Raw genomic sequence first — 25029 nt, forward strand, 5'->3', positions numbered from 1 at the left:
GTGCAAGTCCTCAGCCACAAGCGCAGCCAACAGGCCACGTGTGCACAAGTCCTCAGCCACAAGTGCAGCCAACAGGGAAGGAACCTGCACGTGAAGCTGAACCGTGTCAACATCCAGCAGAAGGGCCGGAGCAAAAAGGCACTCATTAAAGTACTCAAAGTCCCCCCCCCCCCCCCCAGGTAAACCTGGACCACAGTCAACGCCTCGCGCCACTCAAGCGTGTCGGTACGACAGAAGGCTTCCCAAGCATCCAGCGAGAACAAAGGGCAGTCCATAAGCCAGGACGAACCCTGAACTTCATAACAAACCCGGCACAGAGACGAAGCCCCAAACCTGAAAGAAGATGGATCCATTATGGAGGCATACTCCGGGTCGTGCAGGAGGTAAGCCGCAATGGCCGCCCGCACCTCAGTAGGCGAGACGCGGGAAGCTGAAAACCTCTGCAAGGACGGAACTGAAGGACCAGCAAGAACACGGAACCGAACCCGGGGAGGAGCCGAACCCAAATCCAACTCGTTCGCAGAGGGGGGAAAGGAAAACCCCACTCCTTGTAACAGTAAGCCTCGCTCAGAGAGTCTTCCAACTCTCCAAGGGTCCAACGGGGCCCAAGGCCCCCAAGCCAGCTCCTCCCCAACCCCGGGAGACTCCACGTCAGGCCTCGGGAGCGAGTCGTCCTCCAAAGCCCCGGTCTCACAAGAAAAAGCCGGGGCGGCCAGAATGGCAGAAAGAGAATGGGTCCAATGGTCAGACCCTGGAGCTACGGCTGGAGGAACAGACTTGAATGCCTCTATCTCCACCCTGGAAGGGGCAACCCCCAAAACCGCCCTAATCTTAGAAACCTCTAAACCCTGCCCCGACCCCGAAGCCCTCAGACAGTTATGAGCCGGAAGCAGGGGGGGAGGGGGGAGGAACTGAATGAATTACAGCAGGGAAAGAACAAGGGGGCGCAGACTGAACCAAGGCCGAAGTGACCAACACCCCAAAGTCTGGGTCCCTATAAGCAAAACGGGGCAGCCTCAGGGCATCTGGGGAAGCAACCAACCGAACACGTTGCAACAACCTAAACCTATCCTGCAACGTGCGAGCCGCCTGCACCCCGAACAATGTCATCTGTAGATTGGGTGAATTGAGTCACAAACAAGTAAGAAATCTCGAAGGACTCCGAGTCGAATGTGTCACCGACCCAACAGGCAGCATGACGGAGGCAAAAACAATAAGTGTCGCCCTGAGACAAGGGGACAGAGCAACCCTCAAACTTGCACAAAGTGAGAGGAGACTCAGGGGTCACATCCATCGGACCCGAGTGCCCCCGCGGAGTTTCCCAGGGCCACTAGACTGGGTCTGCTAAGGGTAATCCCAGGCAGTGTATTGCTAAGCGGCGCCTAAGCTACCAAACAACACTGCTAAAGCAGAACCCTCGGGACGTGTCCACTCACGAGGGCAAAGCAGGGGGTACCACCAAACAAAAGCAACCCTAGTAAAACGGGAAAGTAATACCAAGGCAGACCCCCCCACCAATTAAAAACAAAAAATCCTCGTAAGATGGCAACGTACCCAAAGGGAACAGAGCCAGCTGTTGTTATAGGTGAAAACTAGCTGTGCAGTACCCTGCACCCCTACAAGTGCAAATTCTACCACTTACCCCAAGGTAAACAAGTGCTGGAACCCCCCCCCCCCCCCCCAACACTCGAGGCAGTCAGTCGCTGAGCAGCAAAAGACCAACAGAGGTAGTCCCAAGGTGACTTCTGGATGACAACCCAAGCTTCAAGGGCGGTACTTACAGGGTACTTAGGGAAGGGAACCCTAAGTGCATGCAGCACGAGTACCTTGAAATAATACTCCCTGCTCTGACGCCACCGTAAGAGCAGCACTGAACCAAAGCATAGCACAACACAACACAAGAGTCTGGAGCTGGAGCCACATGGCAGCGATGCATCACACCAGCCGAAGAACTGGGGTGTGGATCGTTGGCACGAGGGTCTGGGGCTTCCCCTTCCCCCTACCGGGGAGGGGGGGGGGGAGCTGTGCAGACATGAGGCGCAGCTTGTGTGACGTCATGCTCGTTTGCTAATTTTTATTTGGGGAGTTCTGTCCACTCGTTTGACTGTTTTTGCCGTTTTAACCAGAACAGGGGTTTGTTTTGGGGTGCTTACCTTTCTGGGTGCCTGTCCCGGTTGATGGCAGATATAGAATGCTCCAAAACCACATGTGCATTTCTATAGGCCATTGCTCCTCGTGCCTCTCTGAGGGGGCCAGGTTCTGGCTCGTGGTCACCGGTAGGCCTAGAACTCCACCCACATCAACTGATGCCAAAGTTAAGGATATTCATGTCAGCCTGGATAGCTCCGGGGCCATAGGGGCGCTCCAAGAAAAAAATTAGTTAGTAGTTAGTAACAGTTGAGAGGCGGGCCGAAAGACCAGAGCTCAACCCCCACAAGCAAAACTAGGTTAATACCGTGTAGTGTACACTGAGTGCTGACCACAGTGTAGTGAACACTGAGTGCTGACCACAGTGTAGTGTACACTGAGTGCTGACCACAGTGTAGTGTACACTGAGTGCTGACCACAGTGTAGTGTACACTGAGTGCTGACCACAGTGTAGTGTACACCGAGTGCTGACCACAGTGTAGTGTACACCGAGTGCTGACCACAGTGTAGTGTACACCGAGTGCTGACCACAGTGTAGTGTACACTGAGTGCTGACCACAGTGTAGTGTACACTGAGTGCTGACCACAGTGTAGTGTACACTGAGTGCTGACCACAGTGTAGTGAATACTGAGTGCTGACCAGTGTAGTGTACACTGAGTGCTGACCACAGTGTAGTGTACACTGAGTGCTGACCACAGTATAGTGTACACTGAGTGCTGACCACAGTGTAGTGAACACTGAGTGCTGACCACAGTATAGAGAAACACCAAGATGACAGTTGACTTTATTAATAAAAATGTCTCATGCAGTTTCCTATATATATAAAGTTTACTCTCATCTTGATGTGTCTCCATATCATCCTATATATATAAAGTCTACTCTCATCTTGATGTGTCTCCATATCATCCTATATATATAAAGTTTACTCTCATCTTGATGTGTATCCATATCATCCTATATATATAAAGTTTACTCTCATCTTGATGTGTCTCCATATCAAAAGTGTTTATATAGAGGCAATACTACACTCAGTTGGGTGAGAACAATGTGACCTTCAGCAGCATACCTTCACTGAGGTGTGGACAGTGTTGACATCTGGGAAGAGTTCCTGACACTTCTGGAGCCAATCTTCTACCTTCATGCTGCACTCATCAGCTGTGTCTATGGTTGTGCCAACTTCCTGTGCTGTGTTGACTGTGTCGAGGCTCCCCAACATGGCCTGCAGCTGAGTCTTCCCTTCCTCTCCTTGTGTTGTCATATCCACCACACTGGTATCCTCCAGTTCCAAGAGCTTCATTGCTGACTTGTTCTGCTCTACCAGAGCATAGAGTCTGTCCTGGAGCTGGAGGTGTTGAGTCTTCCAGTCCCCCAGCTGCCCCCGGTACTCACCCATCTGGGACAGTACCTCTTCACAGCTGGTAATGAGGCTGCTGATGCTGCTCTTCTGCTCCTCCACCAGGGAACGTAACTTCTTACCGATGCCTCTGGTCGGAGCTTTATTGGGTTTTGTGGGTACTGTTGTCACTGGCACAACCTCCATACCTTTTAGTTTTCTGATAAGGGCCTCCATACCATAATTGATTAGGAACTGAGTAGCAGCTGTGGCAGTGTGCTGGGCTCGGCAGCTGGGGCAGTTCAGCTGACCATTCTTGATAGCATTGTCAATACACTGGGAGCAGAATGTGTGGCCACAAGGCAGAGTACGAGGCCGTAGCAGAGTGTCATCATAATTGTTAAAACACACTGAACATTCCTCTGGGTTGTTATCCTGTGGATAAAGAATATTTGGTTAAGTTACATGTATTTACAACGAAAAAAATTATTTTCTGTGTTAGTCCCTCCGGCTCTCTGGAGCTATCGGATTGATATGCGCATATTAGTCCGGGGTCATCAGTCATCTGGAGTTCAGCCTACCGAGGACCACAAGCCAGAACCTGGCCGCCTCAAAAAGGCAAAGGGAGCAATGGCCTCTGGAAACCCCATGTATTTGGGGACATTCCATATCTGCCATCAACTGGGGTTAGCACCCAGAAAGTTAGGCATAACAAAACAGACCCCACATGGTAAGAAAAATTGCAACCAAAGACCGAATAGAGAGGCAGATTCCACCCCCCCCCCCCATCTAAAGAAACAAGCAAACATCATACACACCGCCACACAACTAGTCCATGCAGCCTTCCCCCCCCCCCCCTTGGGAGGGTGAAGGAAACTCCTGTGCCGGTTACTCACACCTCAATTCAGAGGCTGAGAATCAAAAACAAAATGGAAACCACCGACCGGAGGGAGCGAGGGTGCCAGGAAGCCTCCGAGACTCGCCCAGAAAATGGCGTTTCATTACATTCAACGCTGGTTTTCTGTGTAGAGTTCCTCTGGCTCCCTGGAGCTACCAAACCAAGGAGAAGTAAAATAAAAGAGGGCCTAACGCAGGAGGTGGCTGCCACTCGCCCCTCAACTCGAAGTCGAAACAACTGGCTGCAACCTGCGACCCAAAGCCACACACGAAAGACCAGTACCAGGAACAATGACCAAGTAATGAGTGGCCAGGACCCTGTCCGACCTCCAAAACCCCCCACACCCGAATGTCAGCCCAAGACATGTTACCAAGCACGGCAGCCAAAGCAACAAACTTACAAACATCATAGTCACGAGGGTAGACCACAGGCTGGCTAGACTTAATAACCCTGCAGACGACCTGGGAGACCCGAGCCCTGGAACAGGGAACGAGGGAAACCGGATCAACCCAAAGCGCATCCCCAGCCACAGAAACCAAAGCACGCAGATAATGGCAAAGAGCCGCCACAAGACACAACACCTGATGCACCCCCGGTCAGCCAAGCATCAATGACCCAAGGCCCCTCTGAAAAGCCGTCATCTTGTTCTTTGCCATAAAAGAAGGAGATGGCTGCAACCGCGCAAACCGACCACCAGGACCGAAAGATCAGAAACCCCTGCACCAGAGGATAGCAGGAAGCTCTCCCACCAGACCTCCAGAGGCCAATGCCAACAGAAACAGCGCCTTAGAAAAACAGTCCTGAACCGAAGAGTCCACCACAAACCGAGGGAAAAAGAGAGCACCCAGTCCAAGGAACAGCATGGCTCAAGTGGCGCATGAGCAGGCTGGAGGTGAAACACAGCACGAGAAAGCTGACGGAATGGGGCAGAAGTGACATCCTAAATGCAAGCTAGAGCAGCTCGCCAGCACCGCACAATAAGAGGCGACAGTCCTGATCCGATCCAAAACAGAAGACAATCTACAAAGAGAACGAATACGGCGAAAAGAATGCCAGGAAACTTCATACTGTCACCGAGATGAAGCTCACATGTGGGACACCATCAAAGAAGCTACCTGATCACCATATAAGTGGTGATAAACCCGTCAAAAAGACCAGACGCAAAAAGCAGAGGAATAGATCGAACCAGCTGTGTACTTGACCGGTCCAATTTGCTGAAAGTGGCGGAACCACAGAAAATGCCCCTGGTTCAGACACCGAGCAAGCAGTGCCTGAAACCAAGACTGGGAAGGCTACCAAAGGGCCAGAAGAGGCCTGACTCTCCCACGGTAAGACTCCAAATGAACCAGAACCTGCAGCAACAGCTGGACTGGAGGGAAGAGGTACAAGTAGCCCCACCTTGACCAGTCCTGCTGAAAGGTGTCAACCGCAACAGCTCTGCAGTTGGAGAACGGTGCCACATATATCGGGAGACACTGAGACCATGTCAACACAAAGAGATCCACCTCCGGGAGCCCATACGTCTGGCAGAGCCAACTGAAGGAGTCAGCGTCGACCATCCATTCCATGGACAAGGGAATAAACCGAGACAGGCCATCTGCCAGGACGTCGGACACTCCACGGATATATTAGCCGCACAGAAAGCCAAATCCCAAGAATCCAGCAGATGAGTTACTCAAAGGGATCAGCCCCAAAGAGCCAAGGACCAAAGAGAATCCCCGCAGTTCAGACAATGTACCACCAGAGAGCAGTCCAAATGGAGCTGGATCGTTGAACCCCGAGTGACCCGGACCCTCCAAAGCGACAGCCAAACCTCTGCGAATTCCCACACCATGCTGTGAGCCCAACAGAAGGACGGAGCCGCCCCAAAGAGCCAAGGACCAAAGAGAATCCCCGCAGTTCAGACAATGTACCACCAGAGAGCAGTCCAAATGGAGCTGGATCGTTGAACCCCGAGTGACCCGGACCCTCCAAAGCGACAGCCAAACCTCTGCGAATTCCCACACCATGCTGTGAGCCCAACAGAAGGACGGAGCCCACTGCTCCTGGTCGGCCTGGTGAGCACTGGTCACAAAGCTCCAGCCTAGAATCGAGGCATCTGTGAACTTTGGACATGAACCCCTGGAGGCAGAACCCACCCATCGCGAGAGAGGTGAAAGGGACGGCCTCGATGCTGAAGCCAGACCCGACCCAGTGAGTAAACCGGCACGGGGAAGGTCAGACTCCTGCATAACTGCTCAAGCAACCACCACATGTCCCGGGAATCTCCCCCCCCCCAAAACAGCAGAAGGCAGGACTGCAGCAGCAGCAATGCCTCCAGAGGGAGAGACAAGGAAGTGTTCCGAGAGTCCCTCATGAGGCCCAGCTGGGTCCGAACCTTTGGACAGAACCAGATGAGACTTCCTCCAGCTCACCAGGAACCAGAATCCGGTGAACTGGGAAAGAACCACCCCCCCCCCCTGGTGAGCAGACAAGCAGACCGGCTGGGAGCCCATACCAACCAGTTGTCGAGATAGGCCTACACCTGAACCACTAGCAGACGCAGAAGGGCCACCACGAACCGGGAAGCCGCATGAATGTGCGAGGCACCAGATTCAACCCAAAAGGAAGGCAACGAAAGCGGTAAGCCTGCCCCTCCACCACAAAACCTAACCAGTCCCTGAACTCCAGATGAATAGGGAGGTGCCAATATACATCCCGGAGATTCAGAATCACCAACCAACAACCCGGCTCTAACAGAAGCCAAACCAGGGACAGAGTAGTTATCCGAAAGGAGGGGCAAGGAATCCAGAGGTTCAGCAGGACAAGTCCAGAATGAACCACATATCCGCACAGTCCCATTTCGGTACTGGAAACAGGCGGGAAACGCACCTGAGGGACAAGGTCTTTTCGACCACTCCCAAGCTCACCCACTCCAAGATGACCTGACAGAGTGAATGGGAAGTCAGCCACGAATCCCCCGGTAGGAAGAGGAGCCGCCCAATGCCACCACAGGCCGGATGACACAACCCGAAAAACCCACAAATCATGGGATCAGGCATGAGCAAACAGCACGAGTCCCTCCCCCCCCCCCCAGCATCCTGGTAACGGGACAATATCTTGAGGTTATCTTGAGATGATTTCGGGGCATTAGTGTCCCCGGCTCCCGTGGGGGCAACCCACGAAAGGGCCAACACCCCGTACGAGAAAGTGGCGCCAGTTCAGAAACTTACAACAAGGCCTACCTCGACCTGCAGAGACCCGAACCCTGGCACGATCCAGCCAGGAGCACGAGAACGCTGACCCCGGATCACCAACAAAGCAGAAAGAGGATGGCAGCAGCAGAAGCTGCCAGGAACTGAGGAACAACCTAGACTGCAAACAAAACAGACAAAAGAGTGGAGAAAACCCCAGAGCTAGGGCCCAGGCCAAAGCAAGACAGCGGTCTGCAAGCCAGGAAGACCCAGGGACCGCCCCTCAATACAGGTCGGGGCCAGATTAGAGGCCAAGACTGGGCCACATTGGAGGAAACCACCAAGGGCCACCCAAACCTGTACAAGAGAAATTTGAGAGGAAAATCTCCGGGAGACGAAACCGAAGAACCCAAAGGAAACTGGAAATGAACCTGAACCCAAAATGGAGCCCGAAGCACCACAACTTTTGGGGGAAAACGTACCCTGGAAAAGAAACAACAGGCGGCCATAAAACATACTATTACTCATATACAAATAATCAAACACACATTTACATATACACACGGCTCCAGGAGAAGTAAAGTGATACCTCGGCTCACAAATGACCCTCTTTACGAATTTTCAGGTTACGAGCCCAATTTCTTCGTAAAATCCAAATTGCGTTACGAACTTTGCCTAGGGTAAAGTAGTTTGTTGATACACGTATGGCCGACCTAGCGTGTGGTGGCACAGCGACCGCGCCTCAGTTTAACAGTGCCTCCCGCCTACTGACAATCGCGCCTGAATTCTTTGTAAAGAATTTCAGTGTTTTGGGATTTTTGGGTATTTGAACATAAAGGTAATTATTATATATCTTGCCATGGTCCCAAGAAAGTCAGTGGTAAGGTTCAATCTAAGAAAATAGTTATGAGTAGAGGCACTAGAGGATGTCCCTTCCTCATTAACCCTTAAACTGCCCAATACTGCATATGAACTTTTGAGTAACTGACGCAAAAGTGTGCATCACTGCATATGTAGTTTTGGAGTACTATGCAAGATTTAAACGGCCCGCGGATACACAGGGTTCACATCACCTTCCTCAGGGCTCTTGTAAACAGACGCCATTTTAAATAAAAATCGTGGGCAACATTACCAGGAGTGAGGGGCCTCAGTACTGAGTGAACCACCAAGGCTGGTGCACGCAACATGAGCTCACAGCACTGCTGTTCAGCTTGTGACCACAGCATCGCCTAAAAATGTCAAAATATATATGTGTACATGCTATTATTTAGCGATGATAGTATTACAGAAGACCCCTGACTGTGATAATAATGACCAGGATTCTGATAATAGCAGGATTGTTGTGATAATTTGTGCTGTACTGTGGGAGGAGCAATGTTGAGGGAAGGAAGGCTGTAGCGTCGTCTGCCGAATGTGTGGCCACCTGTTGCTGTCTGCACTTACTATACCAGCTTAGTGGTTTGCTATAGTGAACAAAATGTGTAGATACTTATATATATAACGTATATAGATAACGTATATATATATATATAATGTATATAGAGAATAAAAGCAAAGACAGTATGGTGGGAGGATGATAGCGAGGGAAGGAGTGGTGGTGAGTGGCTGGCTGGTGTGGTGGCCACTCCTTGTTGCTTTTTGACTCAGCATACCAACTTAGTAGTTCGTTATGGTGAACACAAATGTAGATACCTATATATACTGTGTACATATATAGTGTAATAACAGCAAAAGGAGTGTTGGGAGAAGCCATTTTGGTGAGGGTGGTGGCATCATCTGCATGACATGTCATGCTGTGTAAAGGTGGCTACTATGCTCTTTGGGCACTATACCAGCTTAGTTGAACAGTTATGATGAACAAAACATGCAGATACTTATATATAACTTGTGTATATAGTGTAATAACAGCAAAACTATTTGTTAATTGTTTTATGAACATAATAATTGAATCACTAATATGCACAACATAATTTTGAGTACAGCAATGATTCACACATTTTATTATATAAATATATCACATTACACACTATTGAATAATATTACTGCAAAAAAAATTAGAACAAATCAATCAGACATTGAAATAATTAGGTAATAATATCTTTGTGGCAACTCATGCCTGACAGCTGAGGCGGAGCAGACCTTCTTTGGCGCCTGCTCTGTCAACGCCTCTTTTGCCAGACTTCCCCCACCATATTACAGCCATAATATGTCAGTTAGGATTTTTTTTTTTATTTTTCCTGTGATCAGGGAACACAAATGAACACTTATAAGGCGAATTTTTTTTTTTTTTTTTTTTTTTTTTTTTTTTTTTGCGCCTGTGGGTGTTGAAGGCCTAATAGTCCCGAGCAGCTTAGGGGTTAAGAAAATGTGTGAATTATGGGAAGAACTGCAAAGTTTTGTTAAAAAAACTCACCCAGATAAAGCTGTAGCAGGCCATTGCATTGACCTTTTAAATGGTTATATGATATCTCACTACAGACAAGTGTTAAAATGTAGGGAAAAACAAGTGTGTTTAGACAGATTCTCAGTAAGACAAGCAAGCAGTGAGCCACAACCAGGTCCTAGTAGTGCTCCTGCAAAACGTAGGAGAGGGATTACCCCATAGAAGTCATCACCGCCTGATGTTATAATGGAAGGGGCCTCCCCTTCCAACCACTAACACCTCTCCTCCTCTCTCCCCTCCTCACTGTCTTCCATACACCAACAAGAGTCATCAATAAATTTAAGCAATAACCTGTACATACTTTAGTACTAAAGATTAGGGTGAATTAGGTATAAAATTTACTTTGAAGTTAATATTTATGGGAGTGTGGAATGGATTAATTCAATTTACATTATTTCTTATGGGAAAATTCGCTTCGGTTTAAAAATTTTGGGGTTATGAACCATCTTTGGGAACAGATTAAATACGTAAGCTCAGGTACCACAGTACCTCCAGATGGAGGCAAAAACTCCTCCAAAACTTGAGCCACACACAGTCACATGTAAACAAGACACAGCGCTGCCTTGTTGGCCAGCCGGGGAAGCGCACACAGAAATCAAAAACAATTTCGTGGCCTAAACACCCCTAATCTGGTTAAAATTACTGTACTACAGAAAACTAACAAGTAAACAGAACTCCCCAATTGAAAAACGAGCATGACGTCACACTTTCCGCGCTGCTTGTCTGCGCAGCTTCCCCCTCCCTGAGAGGGGGAAGGGGGAGCCCCTCGACCCATCGCACCGGCTATCCACTTGTCAGTTCAAGAGTGGATGTCAAAACACCCGAGAAAAATAGCCAACTGGGGAAAGGGAGGGCTACCAAGAAGCTTCCGGGTCTCACCCAGAAAATGGCAAGGAGTTCTGGGGGGAGCCCCCTTCGGCTCCCAAGAGCTATCTACCCAAAGCTAAGGACAAAAGAGGGACAAACCTGGGAGGCAGAAACCATGTGCCTAAAACCCGAAAGCAAGACAACAGGCAACACCGACAGGACCCCGCAGACAACCCGGGAGACCAGAACCCCTGAACAGGGGACAAGGGAACCCCGGGCAACTTAAAGCATGCCCAGTGGCCACAGAGGCCACGACATGCAGGCAATTGCTGAGAGCCACAACCAGACACAAGAAGATGCACCCCCCGGCCAAAAATACCAAGCAACAACAACCCCATGGACCTCCTCCAGAAAAACAGCCAACCCAACCTCACCAGAAAAAGAAGAACGGCTGCAACAAACAAACCTAACACCAGAACCCAAAGAAGTAGAAACCTCTGAGAAACAATCCGGAACCAAAGGGGCCACAACCAACCGGGGAGAAGAGATAAGAGAGCTTCATGTCCAAAGACCAGGACAGCTCAGGCGGTACAAGAGCAGGCCGGAGGTGAAACAATGCCCTAGACAGCTTGTGAAATGGTGCAGAAGGAACATCAAAACTGAAAGCAAGCCGTAGCAGCTCCGCCAGCACCACACGACACGAGGCGACAGAACGCGGCATACGAAGACGGTCCTGAAACAGCCACTAGAGAAAGAACAAGACCACCTCAACAAAAAGCGAAGTATACCTACGAAGAGACAAAAAAAAAGAAAAAGGAAGGATCGCCAGGAAGCCCCATACAGCCACCAAGACGAAGCACGCAGGTGGGACACCATCAACGAAGCCATCTGATCTCCACCGAGCTTCCCCCGTCCCAACGAAAATGAACAGATGGTTATAGACTTGAGTCAAAAGTAAAGTACCAGACGCAAAGACTCGAGAAGACCAAGCCAGCCCCGTAACAATCCCTGGGCAAGCAACGACACTGAGCAAATGCAGTGCCTGAAACCAAGGTTGTCAGGGAACCAGATGGAATGTCCATCAGGGCACCAGGCACCAAACCCAGCGAGCCGGGAAAGAACCAACCCAGGCGAGCAGACACGCCCCATCCTGGAGGATCCCCACCCCCTGGGACCCTTGAAGGACCAACAAGACCGACAACGGATGACAACGAGAAGAAACCGCTTACAGAAACAGCCCAACAGCAGATCCCGCAAAGAGCAAGGACAAAATGGTGATGAAAACCGAAGAGCCAGATGCCCAGGCAGAGGCCAATAAGGAAGCGAGCAACACGCGAGACGTGAAGCGAAAACAGTGACACCGCATCCTGCAGGAATGGTGCAACCAGCTCCAGCAGGGCAGAACAACGCACATGTCGCTGAGTAATGTATGAGGAAAACTACTTAGGATATGGACTGCACTAAAATAAAAATTCCCGTATGGAAAACTAACTCAAAGAAAAGTTCGTAGCCAGGGCTGTAATTCCGAGCTCCCCCCGTCCCAATGAAAATTAACTGCAGGGGGCAGGAGTGGTTGAATGGAAATCGACATCCACCTGCAGACATTGCATACCCGGCAGTCGGTAGTGTGATACAAGAAGAGGAAAGAACTCTGCGCTATAACTAAACACTGGTCAGTTCAAAATCAGGGAACTGAACATGTACATAGTCCAGCCTAGCACTATCATTAGTATAGCCAATACGCACATACTAATATACACAAGAATGTGAAGCATAGAGGTAGGAAATATGTAAATATGCAATGAAATGACTGTAAATATGGTCAACACACCGGTAGCTAGGGATAAAAGAGTATAATCAATATGATGAACTAACACAACTTAATTAGCAATTGCTAATGTAATGTACAAGATCAACTATATAAACAGAGAGATTCCAATATATATTATATAAGGATGTAGCCAGGCATTGAATGACAGTCAATGAATGAGTGCCCAGAGTCAAAAAAAGATTCAGTCGCTGAAAAAGTAAATTAAAAGTTACTAAAATTTTGGGCTATGCCCCACAGTGTAATGAACAACAATATATATGGACATATTAATTAAGGCAACGTTAACACTATAGGTAACTTTGGACAGGACTCGCGTCCACTACAAAAAATATTTGTATAAAATTCATTTTTTATCCAATCGACCTCGGGATAGTATCAAAATAAGCGAATTTAGATTGCGCACAATTTGATAACAAAATGAAAGATATAACATGAAACTTGATGTCCGAACACTTGAAAGATTATAAATAGGCTTTTGGTCAAAATATTAAAATATTTGTTAAAATTCTATTTATTGTGTTATTATGTTGAGACTAGTTTTAAAATGTGTGCCTTTACGCCGCGAACAATTTGATACCAAAATGAAAGATGTAACACAAAAATTTATGTCAGAACACTGGAAAGATATAAATAATTTTGTAATGATGAGCTTCCAGAATTAAAATATTTGTTAAAATTCCATTTATTGCTCTATTATTATGGGACTAGTTTTAAAATACGCGCCTTTTTATTGCGAACAATTTGATACCAAAATGAAAGACGTAACACAAAATTTGATGTTATCAAATTGAACGAGTATACACATTAGGTTGCAGTGTACAAATTGGTGCTCGTTCACGGATAACTTTAGGCTTTTCTGCGGGGAGGCACTCCAGGCTTTTGTACATTATATTCATACACATCTGTAGGGAATTTAATTGCGAACACAATGATACCAAAACGAGCGACGTAGCACGAGAATTAAGGTGAGAAAAATGGAACGAGTATGCATATGTTACTGATTTTGTGCACTCACGGGTAACTTTTGCCGACTTTAGGCTTTGCTGTTATGCGTCACGCCAGGCTTTTTGACATTATATTTATACACACCTGTAGGGAATTTAATTGCAAACACAATGATACCAAAACGAGTGATGTAGCACAAGAATTAAGGTGAGAAAGCTGAAACGAGTATACACATTTAGGTGTCACCGCGTGCTTATCCACACGCTCGGTGCATGACCCCTAAGTTGACTGCGCGCCTGCCCGGTGAGTGATAGCGTTAAGATGCACGCAAAGTGCCCAATCAACATAACACAAACAATACCCAACACTTTTCCAAAAATCGACAGCCAGTGCCTGGCTGACAGTGTAGCCAGACCATATAATCTCGCATGTAGAGTGTAGGCACAATAGTGGCACGACACAGCTCAGCCATGTAATATTCTGGGAGCATGGCTAGTGGATTATGTCCTACGTTGCGTATGCATTGGGATAAGAGTAGGCGAAGAGTAGAGGCGAAGAGGGCATCACACCGAGCCACCCTTCTCCTGCATTCAGAGAAAAAACTAGGAAGTTTCCCTATATAGAAAATCCAGAACTCCCCCAGTATTAAGGGGGCTATGACTGGAGAGAGAGAGTAGCTAGTGCGGTGTATTACATGTGTGAAAGGTCGCAGAATACCAACACTTGTTTACACTGTCCAGAAACAAAACTATCTCCCTCGAGCCATGCTCAGAATGCATGAGGTCCAAGCTGGCTCCACCCTTCTTTCGGAGAGGGTAGCCGACAATGTTTATTTAACAATTATTTTTATTGCCGAGACAGATTACAGAGATGAGATGTGATTAGAAAATAATTAGATATAGTATTGAAAGATGATACGTAGTATGGAAGTGAACCAACGAGTCCAAGAAAGGACTGGAGGTAATCCTCACAAGAAACTGACAGACGTACCAATAATATGTGAATTATCGAAGTTCTTCTCAAACCTTCGAGACCCTAGATAATCAAGCACTAAATCACAGAGGCACATATGGGCCCATTGGTATACTTGACCAAGAGTCATGCAGGATCCCGATACGATTCTTACATGAATGTGACATGACGCAGAAGAATACATGTCCCAGATAAGAATGTTGTTAAAATTATCCACAAGAAGAACGGAACCGAAGGACCCGAAGGGACACGGAACTGAACCGGGGAAGGACCATCACCAAAACCAACTCGTATGTAGAGAGGGAAGGGAAGGAAAACCCCCACTCCCTGTAAAAGTAAGCCCCACTCAAAGGGTAAGAAAACCCCAGGTGGGGTCTAATGGGGCTCAGGTCCCCAAGCCAGCCCTCCCCCCCAAACCCCGGGAACCTCTATACCAGGTCCCGGGGCCAAATTGTCCTCCAAAGCCCCGGCCTCAAAATCAGAAGACGGGGCAGCCGGAAAACACTAAGGAGGGGGGCCCACTGGTCAGACTGATATGCAACAACTGGAGGAATTGAATCAAATGCCTCCGTCGCCACCCCAGAAGGGGCAACCCCCGAAACTTCCTGAGTCTCAGAATCCTCTAAACTTCCCCCCAACCTTCCAGACCACGAAGCCCACAGACACTCCGGTGCCGGAAGCAAGGAGGGGGGGGGGGACCAGAATGAACCACAGCAGGGCAAGAACGAGGGGGCGCGGACTGAACAAAGGTCGAAACGACCAACACCCCCAAGTCCAGGTCTCTACAAGCAAAGCAGGGTAGCCTCGGGGCATCCGGGGTAGCAATCAACCTAGCATGTTGCAGCAACCTAAACCTAGCACCTGACGCCTGACAGCTGGGTGGACAGCGCTTCAGATTCGTAGTCTGGAGGTTTCAGGTTCAATCCCCAGTAGAGGCGGAGACAAATGGGCAAAATGTCTCTTTCACCCTGATGCCTCTGTTACCTAGCAGTAAATAGGTAACCTGGGAGTTAGACAGCTGCTATGGGCTGCTGCCTGGGGGTGGAGGCCTGGTTGAGGACCGGGCCACGGGGACACTAAGTCCCAAAATCCTCTCAAGATAACCTCAAGATAGCCTGCACCCGGATAGTGTCATCAGTGGTAAAGTGAGTCACAAACAAGCAAAAATGCTCGCAGGACTCCGGGTTGAAGGTGTCACCGACCCAACAGGCAGCATAACAGAGGAAGAAACAATGAGTGTCGCCCTGAGACAAAGGAACAGAGTAACCCTCAAACTCGCACAAGGAGAGAGGGAGACCCAAGGGTCACATCCATTGAACCCCTTGTGCCTCCGTGGGATTTCCCAGGGCCCTTAGACTGTTATCGCGAAGGGTAAGCCCAGGCAGGGTACTGCTAACCGGCGCCCATATCTATCAAACAAACTTCTAAAACTGAACCACCCCCAAGATGTGTCCACTCGCGGGGGCCAAGCAAGGGGGTACCACTGAAGATAGGAGGTTAAGACACTAAGATAACTGGGGGTAGGAGAACAAAAGTAGACACCCCCCCCCCCACCAGACACAAACAAAAATGAAAAGAAAACCCCTTCAAGAGAACATCGTACCCAGGAGGAAAAAAGCTGGCCACTGTAATAGGTGAAAACTGCGCCCCTACCAGTGCAAAAACTACCACTTACCCCCAAGGTAAACAATGGAAGGATACTCCCCAACACACTCGGGGCAGTCAATCACCAAGCAGCAAAAGACCAACAGAGGAAGATCTGTTATAATCTGGAAGAAAATATGATAGTTGATGAAATTGAAAAACCTGACTTTAGGAGAGGACATTATGGCAACCTTAGAAAAAAATTTAGTGAGTATAATTGGACAGACTTGTTGCTAGGCAAGGAAGTGAATGAGATGTATGTCAAGATTTGTGAAATATTTGATAAAAGGCACAAAAAAATTTATACCAAAACAGAGATGCAGAACTAGGAAACAGGATTGGTTCAACAGAAATTGCGAGAGGGCCAGAGACCAAAAGACACAAAAATGGAATCAATACAGGAAGAGGCCGAACCCCCAAACATACCAGCGATACAAAGATGCGAGAAACAACTACACGGCAGTGAGGAGAGAGGCAGAAAGAAATTTTGAAAAAGGGATTGCAGACAAAGGTAAAACAGAACCAGGTCTATTCTATAAATTCATAAACAACAAATTGTAGGTAAAGGATAATATTCAGAGGTTGAAAATGGGAAATAGATTCCCGGAAAATGAAAATGAAATGTGTGAAACATTAAACGAAAAGTTCCAAAGTGTGTTTGTACAAAATGAAATCTTCAGGGAACCAGATACAATAAGAATTCCAGAGAACAAAATAGAGCACATAGAGGTGTCTAGAGACGAAGTGGAAAAAATGCTCAAGGAGCTAAATAAGAACAAAGCAGTTGGTCCAGATGGAGTTTCACCATGGGTTCTGAGAGAATGTGAACCTTAGCTCAGCTTTCCTCTTCAACTAATTTTTCAGGCATCCCTGTTTACAGCAGTTGTAGCCTCCTGTAAACATGTAGATGTGTGGAAAAAGGCTAACATAGTTCCAATTTACAAAAGTGGAAGCAGGGAAGACCCCCTTAATTATAGACCTGTATCATTGACAAGTGTAATAGTCAAAATATTGGAAAAGATAATTAAAACTAAATGGGTAGAACACCTGGAGAGAAATGATATAATATCAGACAGACAGTATGGTTTTCGATCTGGAAGATCCTGTGTATCGAATTTACTCAGTTTCTATGATCGAGCAACAGAGATATTACAGGAAAGAGATGGTTGGGTCGACTGCATCTATCTGGACCTAAAAAAGGCTTTCGACAGAGTTCCACATAAGAGGTTGTTCTAGAAACTGGAAAATATTGGAGGGGTGACAGGTAAGCTTCTAACATGGATGAAAAATTTTCTGACTGATAGAAAAATGAGGGCAGTGATCAGAGGCAATGTATCGGACTGGAGAAATGTCACAAGTGGAGTACCACAGGGTTCAGTTCTTGCACCAGTGATGTTTATTATCTACATAAATGATTTACCAGTTGGTATACAGAATTATATGAACATGTTTGCTGATGATGCTAAGATAATAGGAAGGATAAGAAACTTAGATGATTGTCATGCCCTTCAAGATGACCTGGACAAAATAAGTATATGGAGCACCACTTGGCAAATGGAATTTAATGTTAATAAATGTCATGTTATGGAATGTTGAATAGGAGAACATAGACCCCATACAACCTATATATTATGTGAGAAATCTTTAAAGAATTCTGATAAAGAAAGAGATCTAGGGGTGGTTTTAGATAGAAAACTATCACCTGAGGACCACATAAAGAATATTGTGCGAGGAGCCTATGCCACGCTTTCTAACTTCAGAATTGCTTTTAAATACATGGATGGCGATATACTAAAGAAATTGTTCACAACTTTTGTTAGGCCAAAGTTAGAATATGCAGCGGTTGTGTGGTGCCCATATCTTAAGAAGCACATCAACAAACTGGAAAAGGTGCAGACATGCTACTAAGTGGCTCCCAGAACTGAAGGGCAAGAGCTACGAGGAGAGGTTAGAGGCATTAAATATGCCAAAACTAGAAGACAGAAGAAAAAGAGGTGATATGATCACTACATACAAAATAGTAACAGGAATTGATAAAATCGATAGAGAAGATTTCCTGAGACCTGGAACTTTAAGAACAAGAGGTCATAGATATAAACTAGCTAAACACAGATGCCGAAGAAATATAAGAAAATTCACCTTCGCAAACAGAGTGGTAGATGGTTGGAACAAGTTAGGTGAGAAGGTAGTGGAGGTCGAGACCGTCAGTAGTTTCAAAGCGTTATATGACAAAGAGTGCTGGGAAGACGGGACACCACGAGCGTAGCTCTCATCCTGTAACTACACTTAGGTAATTAGAGGTAGACCCCAAGGTGACTTGTGGAAGATAACCCCAAGCCCCAAGGGCAGTACTTACAGGGCACTCAGGGAAGGGAACCCTAAGCACATGTAGCTTGAGTACCTGTGAATATTACTCCCAGCTCGCACGCCACCATAAGAGCAGTACTGGACACAAGGCACAGCACAACACATGAGAGAATCTGGAGCTGGAGCCACACGACCGAGCCACAATCACATCAGCCGAGAACTGACAGGTGGATAGCCGGCGCGATGGGTCTGGGGCTCCCCCTTCCCCCTCCTTCTGGGAGGGGGGGGGGGAGCTGCGTAGAAAAGTGGCGCAGCAAGTGTGACGTCATGCTTGTTTTTCAATTGGGGAGTTCTGTTTACTTGTTAGTTTTCTGTAGTTGTTTTAACCAGATTAGGGGTTTGTGTTGGGGTGCCTACCTTTCTGGGTGCCCGGCCCGGTTGATGGCAGACATAGAATGCTCCACACAATAAATAAAGTATGTAAAATAAAATAATAAAATAAAATAAAGTAAACTTGGGAATAAAGTATGCAATGCGTTATAATCTGGAAGAAAATAAGGAGGTTGAAGCAGTTGAAAAACCTGACTTCAGGAGAGGACATTATGGCGACCTTAGAAATTTTTTTAGTGAGTATAATTGAACAGACTTATTGCTAGGCAGGGAAGTAAATTAGATGTATGTCAAGTTTTGTGAAATATATGACAAAGGCACAAAAAAATTTATACCAAAACAGAGATGCAGACCTAGGAAACAGGACTGGTTCAACAGATATTGCGAGAGGGCCAGAGACCAAAAGACACAAAAAGGGAATCAATAAAGGAAGAGGCCAAACCCCGAAACATACCAGCGATACAAAGATGCAAGAAACAACTACACGGCAGTGAGGAGAGAGGCAGAAAGAAATTTTGAAAAAGGGATTGCAGACAAATGTAAAACAGAACCAGGTCTATTCTATAAATTCATAAACAACAAATTGCAGGTAAAGGATAATATTCAGAGGTTGAAAATGGGGAAAAAAAATCATGGAAAATGAAAAGGAAATGTGTGAAACATTAAACAAAAATTTCCAAAGTGTGTTTGTACAAAATGAAATCTTCAGGGAACCAGACACAATATGAATTCTAGAGAACAACATAGAGCACATAGACGTGTCTAGAGATGAAGCGGAAAAAATGCTCAAGGAGCTAAGTAAGAACAAAGCAGTTGGTCCAGATGGAGTTTCACCATGGGTTCTGAGAGAATGTGTACCTGAGCTCAGCATTCCACTTCAACTGATTTTTCAGGCATCCCTGTTTACAGGAGTTGTAGCTGATGTGTGGAAAAAGGCTAACATAGTTCCAATCTACAAAAGTGGCAGCAGGGAAGGCCCCCTTAACCCTTAACCCTCAAACCGCTAGGGGCCCAAATGGAATTCACACCCACAGGCACAACAAAAAAAAAAAATTCCAAAAAATTCTTTCGTCTTATAGAAGTGTTCATTTTTGTTCCCTGATCACGAAAAAAATAACAAAAAAATCATAGGTGGCATATTTTAGCCGCAATAGGGTATGGAAGTGTGGCAAAAAAGGGGCGTTGGCAGAGCCTTCACCAGATGAGGTCTACTCCGCCCGAGCTGTCAGACGGCAGTTGCCACAAATATATTATTACCTAATTATTTCAATGTCTCTGATTGATTTTTTCTTAGTTTTTTTGCAGTAATATTATTCCATACAGTGAATTGTGGTATATTTATATTATAAAATGTGTGAACCATCGCTGTACTCAAAATTATGGTGTGCATATTAGTGATTCAATTATTATGTTCATAAAACAATAAACAAATAGTTTTGCTGTTGTTACACTATATACACAGGTTATATATAAGTATTTGCATGTTTTGTACACCATAACGAACTACTAAGTTGGTCTTGTGAGTCAAAAAGCAACGAGGAGTGACCGCCAAACACCAGCGAGCCACTCACTGCCACTCACTCCCTCAACACCACCTCACTCACCCTCATTCACCTCCTACAATACTCTTTCTGTATTTATTCACTATACACAGACGTTATATATACGTATTTACATGTTTTGTTCACCATAACTGTACATCTAAGCTTGTATGGTGAGTAAAGGCCACAAAGACGTAGCTACTCACACAGTCAGCTGATCGGCGGCCGCCCTCAAGGCCAGACGCACTAATATTTGTCCTTCAACAATATTGTTTGTGGTGTTATTATGCTATATACACATAGTATTATATATAAATATCTACCTGCTCTATTCACCATACCTGAACAAATAAGCTGGTATGGTGCCCAAAGACCATAGTGGCCATCAGTAAACACCATGCCAAGACGTGCAGACGACGCTCCTCCCTCACCAAAATGGCGGCTCCCAACCTACTCCTCTCGCTGTTATCACACTCTATACACACGTTATATATAAGTATCTACATTTGTGTTCACCATAGCGAACCACTAAGCTGGTATGGTGAGTGCAGTCAATAAATGGTGGCCACACACAGTCAGAAGACGACGCCACAACCCTCCCTCGCACAGCCTTACGCCTCCCTCCATGGAGCACAGCGCTAAATATCACCACAATCCTGCTATTATCAGAATCCTGGTCAGTTTTATCACAGTCAGGGGGCTTCAGTAATACTATCACTGCTAAATAATAGCAGTATCATATATATTATGGTATTTGTAGGCGATGCTGTGGTCACAAGCTGAACAGCGGTGCTGTGAGCTCGTGCTGCGTGCACCAGCCTTGGTGGCTTGCTCAATACTCACGCTGTAACACCCAAGAATGTTGGCCTAGACTTTTTTTCTAGGTAGCATCTTGCAACTATCGGTCGTGGCTGTACTATAGCTGCCCCTATCCCAGGCAGGAAGTTTAAATTATAGCGCTAGACACGAAATCATATATAAATGATGTGCGCGGTTTCGGTTTTGTTACTGATATCATTTATATATGATATGCGCGGTTTGAGGGTTAAGCTGCTAAGGGGTCCTGAGGAGATTTACACCCCTGTGCGCAAGAAAAAAAAATTCTAAAAAATTATTTTGTCTTCTAAAAATGTTAATTTGTGTTCCCTGAGCATGGGGAAAAAAATCGTAGGTCACATATTTTGGCCGCAATAGGCCGAGGAAGTCTGGTAAAATGTGGGCGTTGACAGAGCGGTCGTCAGAGACCGTCAGCGTCACCCGCGCTGACAGGTGGGAGTTGCCACAAAGATATTATTACCTAATTATTTCAATGTCTCTGATTGATTTTTTTAGTTTTTTGCAGTAATATTATTCAATAGTGTGTAGTGTGATAGATTTATATAATAAATGGGGTGAATCATCGCTATACTCAAAAGTATGGTGTGCATATTAGTGATTCAATTATTATGTTCATAAAACAATAAACAAATAGTTTTACTGTTATTACACTCTATACGTAGGTTATATATAAGTATCTGCATGTTTTATTCACCATAATGAACACTAAGGGTACGTTAGTATTATGAGTCGAAAAGCAACGAGGAGTGACCGCCACACACCAGCCAGCCACTCCCTCAACAACGCCTCACTCGTCTACTTTCTCCTCTCACCGTCGTTATTTATTTAATTTACTATATACAGACGTTATATATAAGGATCTACATTTTTGTTCAACACAACTGTGCAACTAAGCTGATATAGTTAGTTCAGGCACCAAGAGATGTCGCTACACAAAGTCAGCTGGCGGCTACCTCCCTCACTCATTCAAGGTCAGGTGCACTAAAATTTCTCCCCCAACAGTACCGTTTGCAGTTTTGTTACACTATATACACTCTCTTATAAATGTATAAGTATATACATTTGTGTTCACCATAGAGAACCACTGAGCTGGTATAGTGAATGCAGACAATAACAGGTGACCACACAGTCAGTAAACGATGCTATCTCCTTCCGTCCCTCAGCACTACTCCTCTCACAGCGCTAATTATCACAACAATCCTGCTATTATCACAATCCTGGTCATTTTTATCACAGTCAGGGGGTCATCTGTAATACTGTCATCGCTAAATAATAGAAGTTACATATTTATTTTGACATTTTAAGGCGATGCTGTGGTCACAAGCTGAACAGTAATGCTGTTATCTCATGCTGTGTGCACCAGCCTTGGTTGCTCCCACAGTACTGTGGCTCTCACACCGGAGAATATTGCCCACGATTTTTGTTCATACATGGCATCTCTTTACAAGAACCCTGAGGAAGCTAATGTGAACCCTGTGTAGCTGCGGGCCATTTGAATCGTGCCTGGCACCCTGACCTGTATATATTATAGTCTTGTATCATTGACAAGTGTAATACTGTAGTCAAAATATTGGAAAAAATAATTAAAACTAAATGGGTAGAACACCTGGAGAAAAACGATATAATATCAGACAGACAGTATGGTTTTCGATCTGGAAAATCCTGTGTAATGAACTTACTCAGTTTCTATGACCGAGCCACACAGATTTTACAGGAAAGAGATAGTTGGGTTGACTGCATCTATCTGGACCTAAAAAAAAAAAGGATTTTGACAGAGTTCCACATAAGAGGTTGTTCTGGAAACTGGAACATATTGGTGGGGTGACAGGTAAGCTTCTAACATGGATGAAAAATTTCCTAACTGACAGAAAAATGAGGGCCGTAATCAGAGACAAGGTATCAGATTGGAGGAATGTCATGAGTGTAGTACCACAGGGTTCAGTTCTTGCACCGGTAATGTTCATTGTCTACATAAACGATCTATCAGTTGGATTACAGAATTATATGAACATGTTTGCTGATGATGCTAAGATAATAGGGAAGATAAGAAACATAGATGATTGTCATGCTCTTCAAGAAAACCTGGACAAAATAAGTATATGGAGCAACACTTGGCAAATAGAATTTAATGTGAATAAATATCATGTTATGGAATGTGGAATAGGAGAACACAGACCCCACACAACCTATAAATTATGTGAGAAATCTTTAAAGAATTCTGACAAAGAAAGGGATGGACTTGAGACTGGTCCAGGACGGACTGAAACATCGTCGTCCCTTCACCTTCTAGTGTGTGGTCTGGTCAACATACTTTAGCCATGTTATTGTGACTCATCGCCTGCAAAGGGATCTAGGGGTGGTTCTAGATAGAAAACTGTCACCTGAGAACCACATTAAGAACATTGTGCGGGGAGCCTTTGCTACACTTTCTAACTTCAGAATTGCTTTTAAATACATGGATGTTGAAATACTAAAGAAATTGTTCACGACTTTTGTTAGACCAAAGCTGGAATATGCAGCGGTTGTATGGTGCCCATATCATCAACAAACTGGAAAAGGTGCAACGACATGCCAATAAGTGGCTCCCAGAACTGAAGGACAAGAGCTACGAGGAGAGGTTCGAGGCATTAAATATGCAAAAATTAGAAGATAGAAGAAAAAGAGGCAATATGATCACTACATACAAAATAGTAACAGGAATCGATAAAATTGATAGGGAAGAATTCCTGACACCCGGAACTTCAAGAACAAGAGGTCATAGATTTAAATTAACGAAACAAAGCTCCCGGAGAAATATAAGAAAATTTCCTTTTGTAAACAGAGTGGTAGACAGTTGGAACAAGTTAGGTGAGAAGGTGGCGGAGGCCAAAACCGTCAGTAATTTCAAAGCGTTATATGACAAAGAGTGCTGGGGGGACGGCTATCAGCCTGGATAGGGGAAAAGAGGAAAACTACCAAGGGGAAAACTGCTAAAAGCTGAACCCCTGTGACGTGTGTATTCCCCCCCCCCCCCCTCCCAGAAAGGGATGAAAACCCGCTACACAGAAGGCACAAAAGGCTCAAGAAGAGGCAAAGAGCCCAAGCGCTGCAATCGGGCTCACCACAAAGACCTGAGAACCCACAACAGGGGCTCCTAGGGCAGAGCCGTCCTCAATGCCCACTACCCCTGCAGAAAAGGTAAAGTCCAGGGAAAAGGCAGAAAAAAAGGGGTTTCCTTTTAGGACCCAGAAGCCTCGGCAGGAGGAACAGGCTCAAATGTCTCCGTCACCGACCCGAATGGGGCAAGCCGCCAGAGTCAGGAGCAGGGAGGGGGGAAAAGGGCAGAGCGAACAACAGGGAAAGGACTGAGAAGTGCAGATGGAACCAGAGTTGAAGCAACAAACACCCCCAAGTCTGGATCCCTTGCATCGCTGAAGCTGCCTGTACCCGAACATCAGTGTCAAGAGTGTGAGAAATTAGAGCAGAAGCAGAGAACATGTCTCGCAAGATTTTGGGTCAAAGGTGTCGTTGACCCAACAAGCAGCATGATAAAGGTATAAAAGGTTACTGTCACCCTGAGACAAGGGCACAGAAGGGCAACCCTCAAACTCACACAGGGCGAGGTGGAACTCAGAAGACACATCCACTGGTCAGCTGAGCCCTGACGGGGATTTCCAGGGCCCCCAGGCTGACTGCTACGTGAAACCCAGGCAAGGCACTGCCAAAACCAGTTAAACCCAAAACTACCAAGGGGAAAACTGTTAAAAGCTGAACCCCTGT

The 25029-nt window shown here is 46.1% G+C and overlaps 1 protein-coding gene across 1 annotated transcript in view; it reads right to left on the reverse strand.

Moving 5' to 3' along the window:
* Positions 1-3080: 3080 nt before the first annotated feature.
* LOC138364815 (tripartite motif-containing protein 3-like) overlaps positions 3081-25029 on the reverse strand; it is a 47604-nt gene continuing 25655 nt past the window's right edge. Inside the window, exon 3 of the mRNA XM_069324798.1 lies at positions 3081-3917. Within this exon, the coding sequence (XP_069180899.1) occupies positions 3204-3917 (714 nt within the window). The 3' untranslated portion in view covers positions 3081-3203. The remainder of the gene's footprint in view (positions 3918-25029) is intronic.

The sequence above is a fragment of the Procambarus clarkii genome, chromosome 14, assembly GCF_040958095.1.
Source record: "Procambarus clarkii isolate CNS0578487 chromosome 14, FALCON_Pclarkii_2.0, whole genome shotgun sequence".
Classification (NCBI taxonomy): Eukaryota; Metazoa; Arthropoda; class Malacostraca; order Decapoda; family Cambaridae; genus Procambarus; species Procambarus clarkii.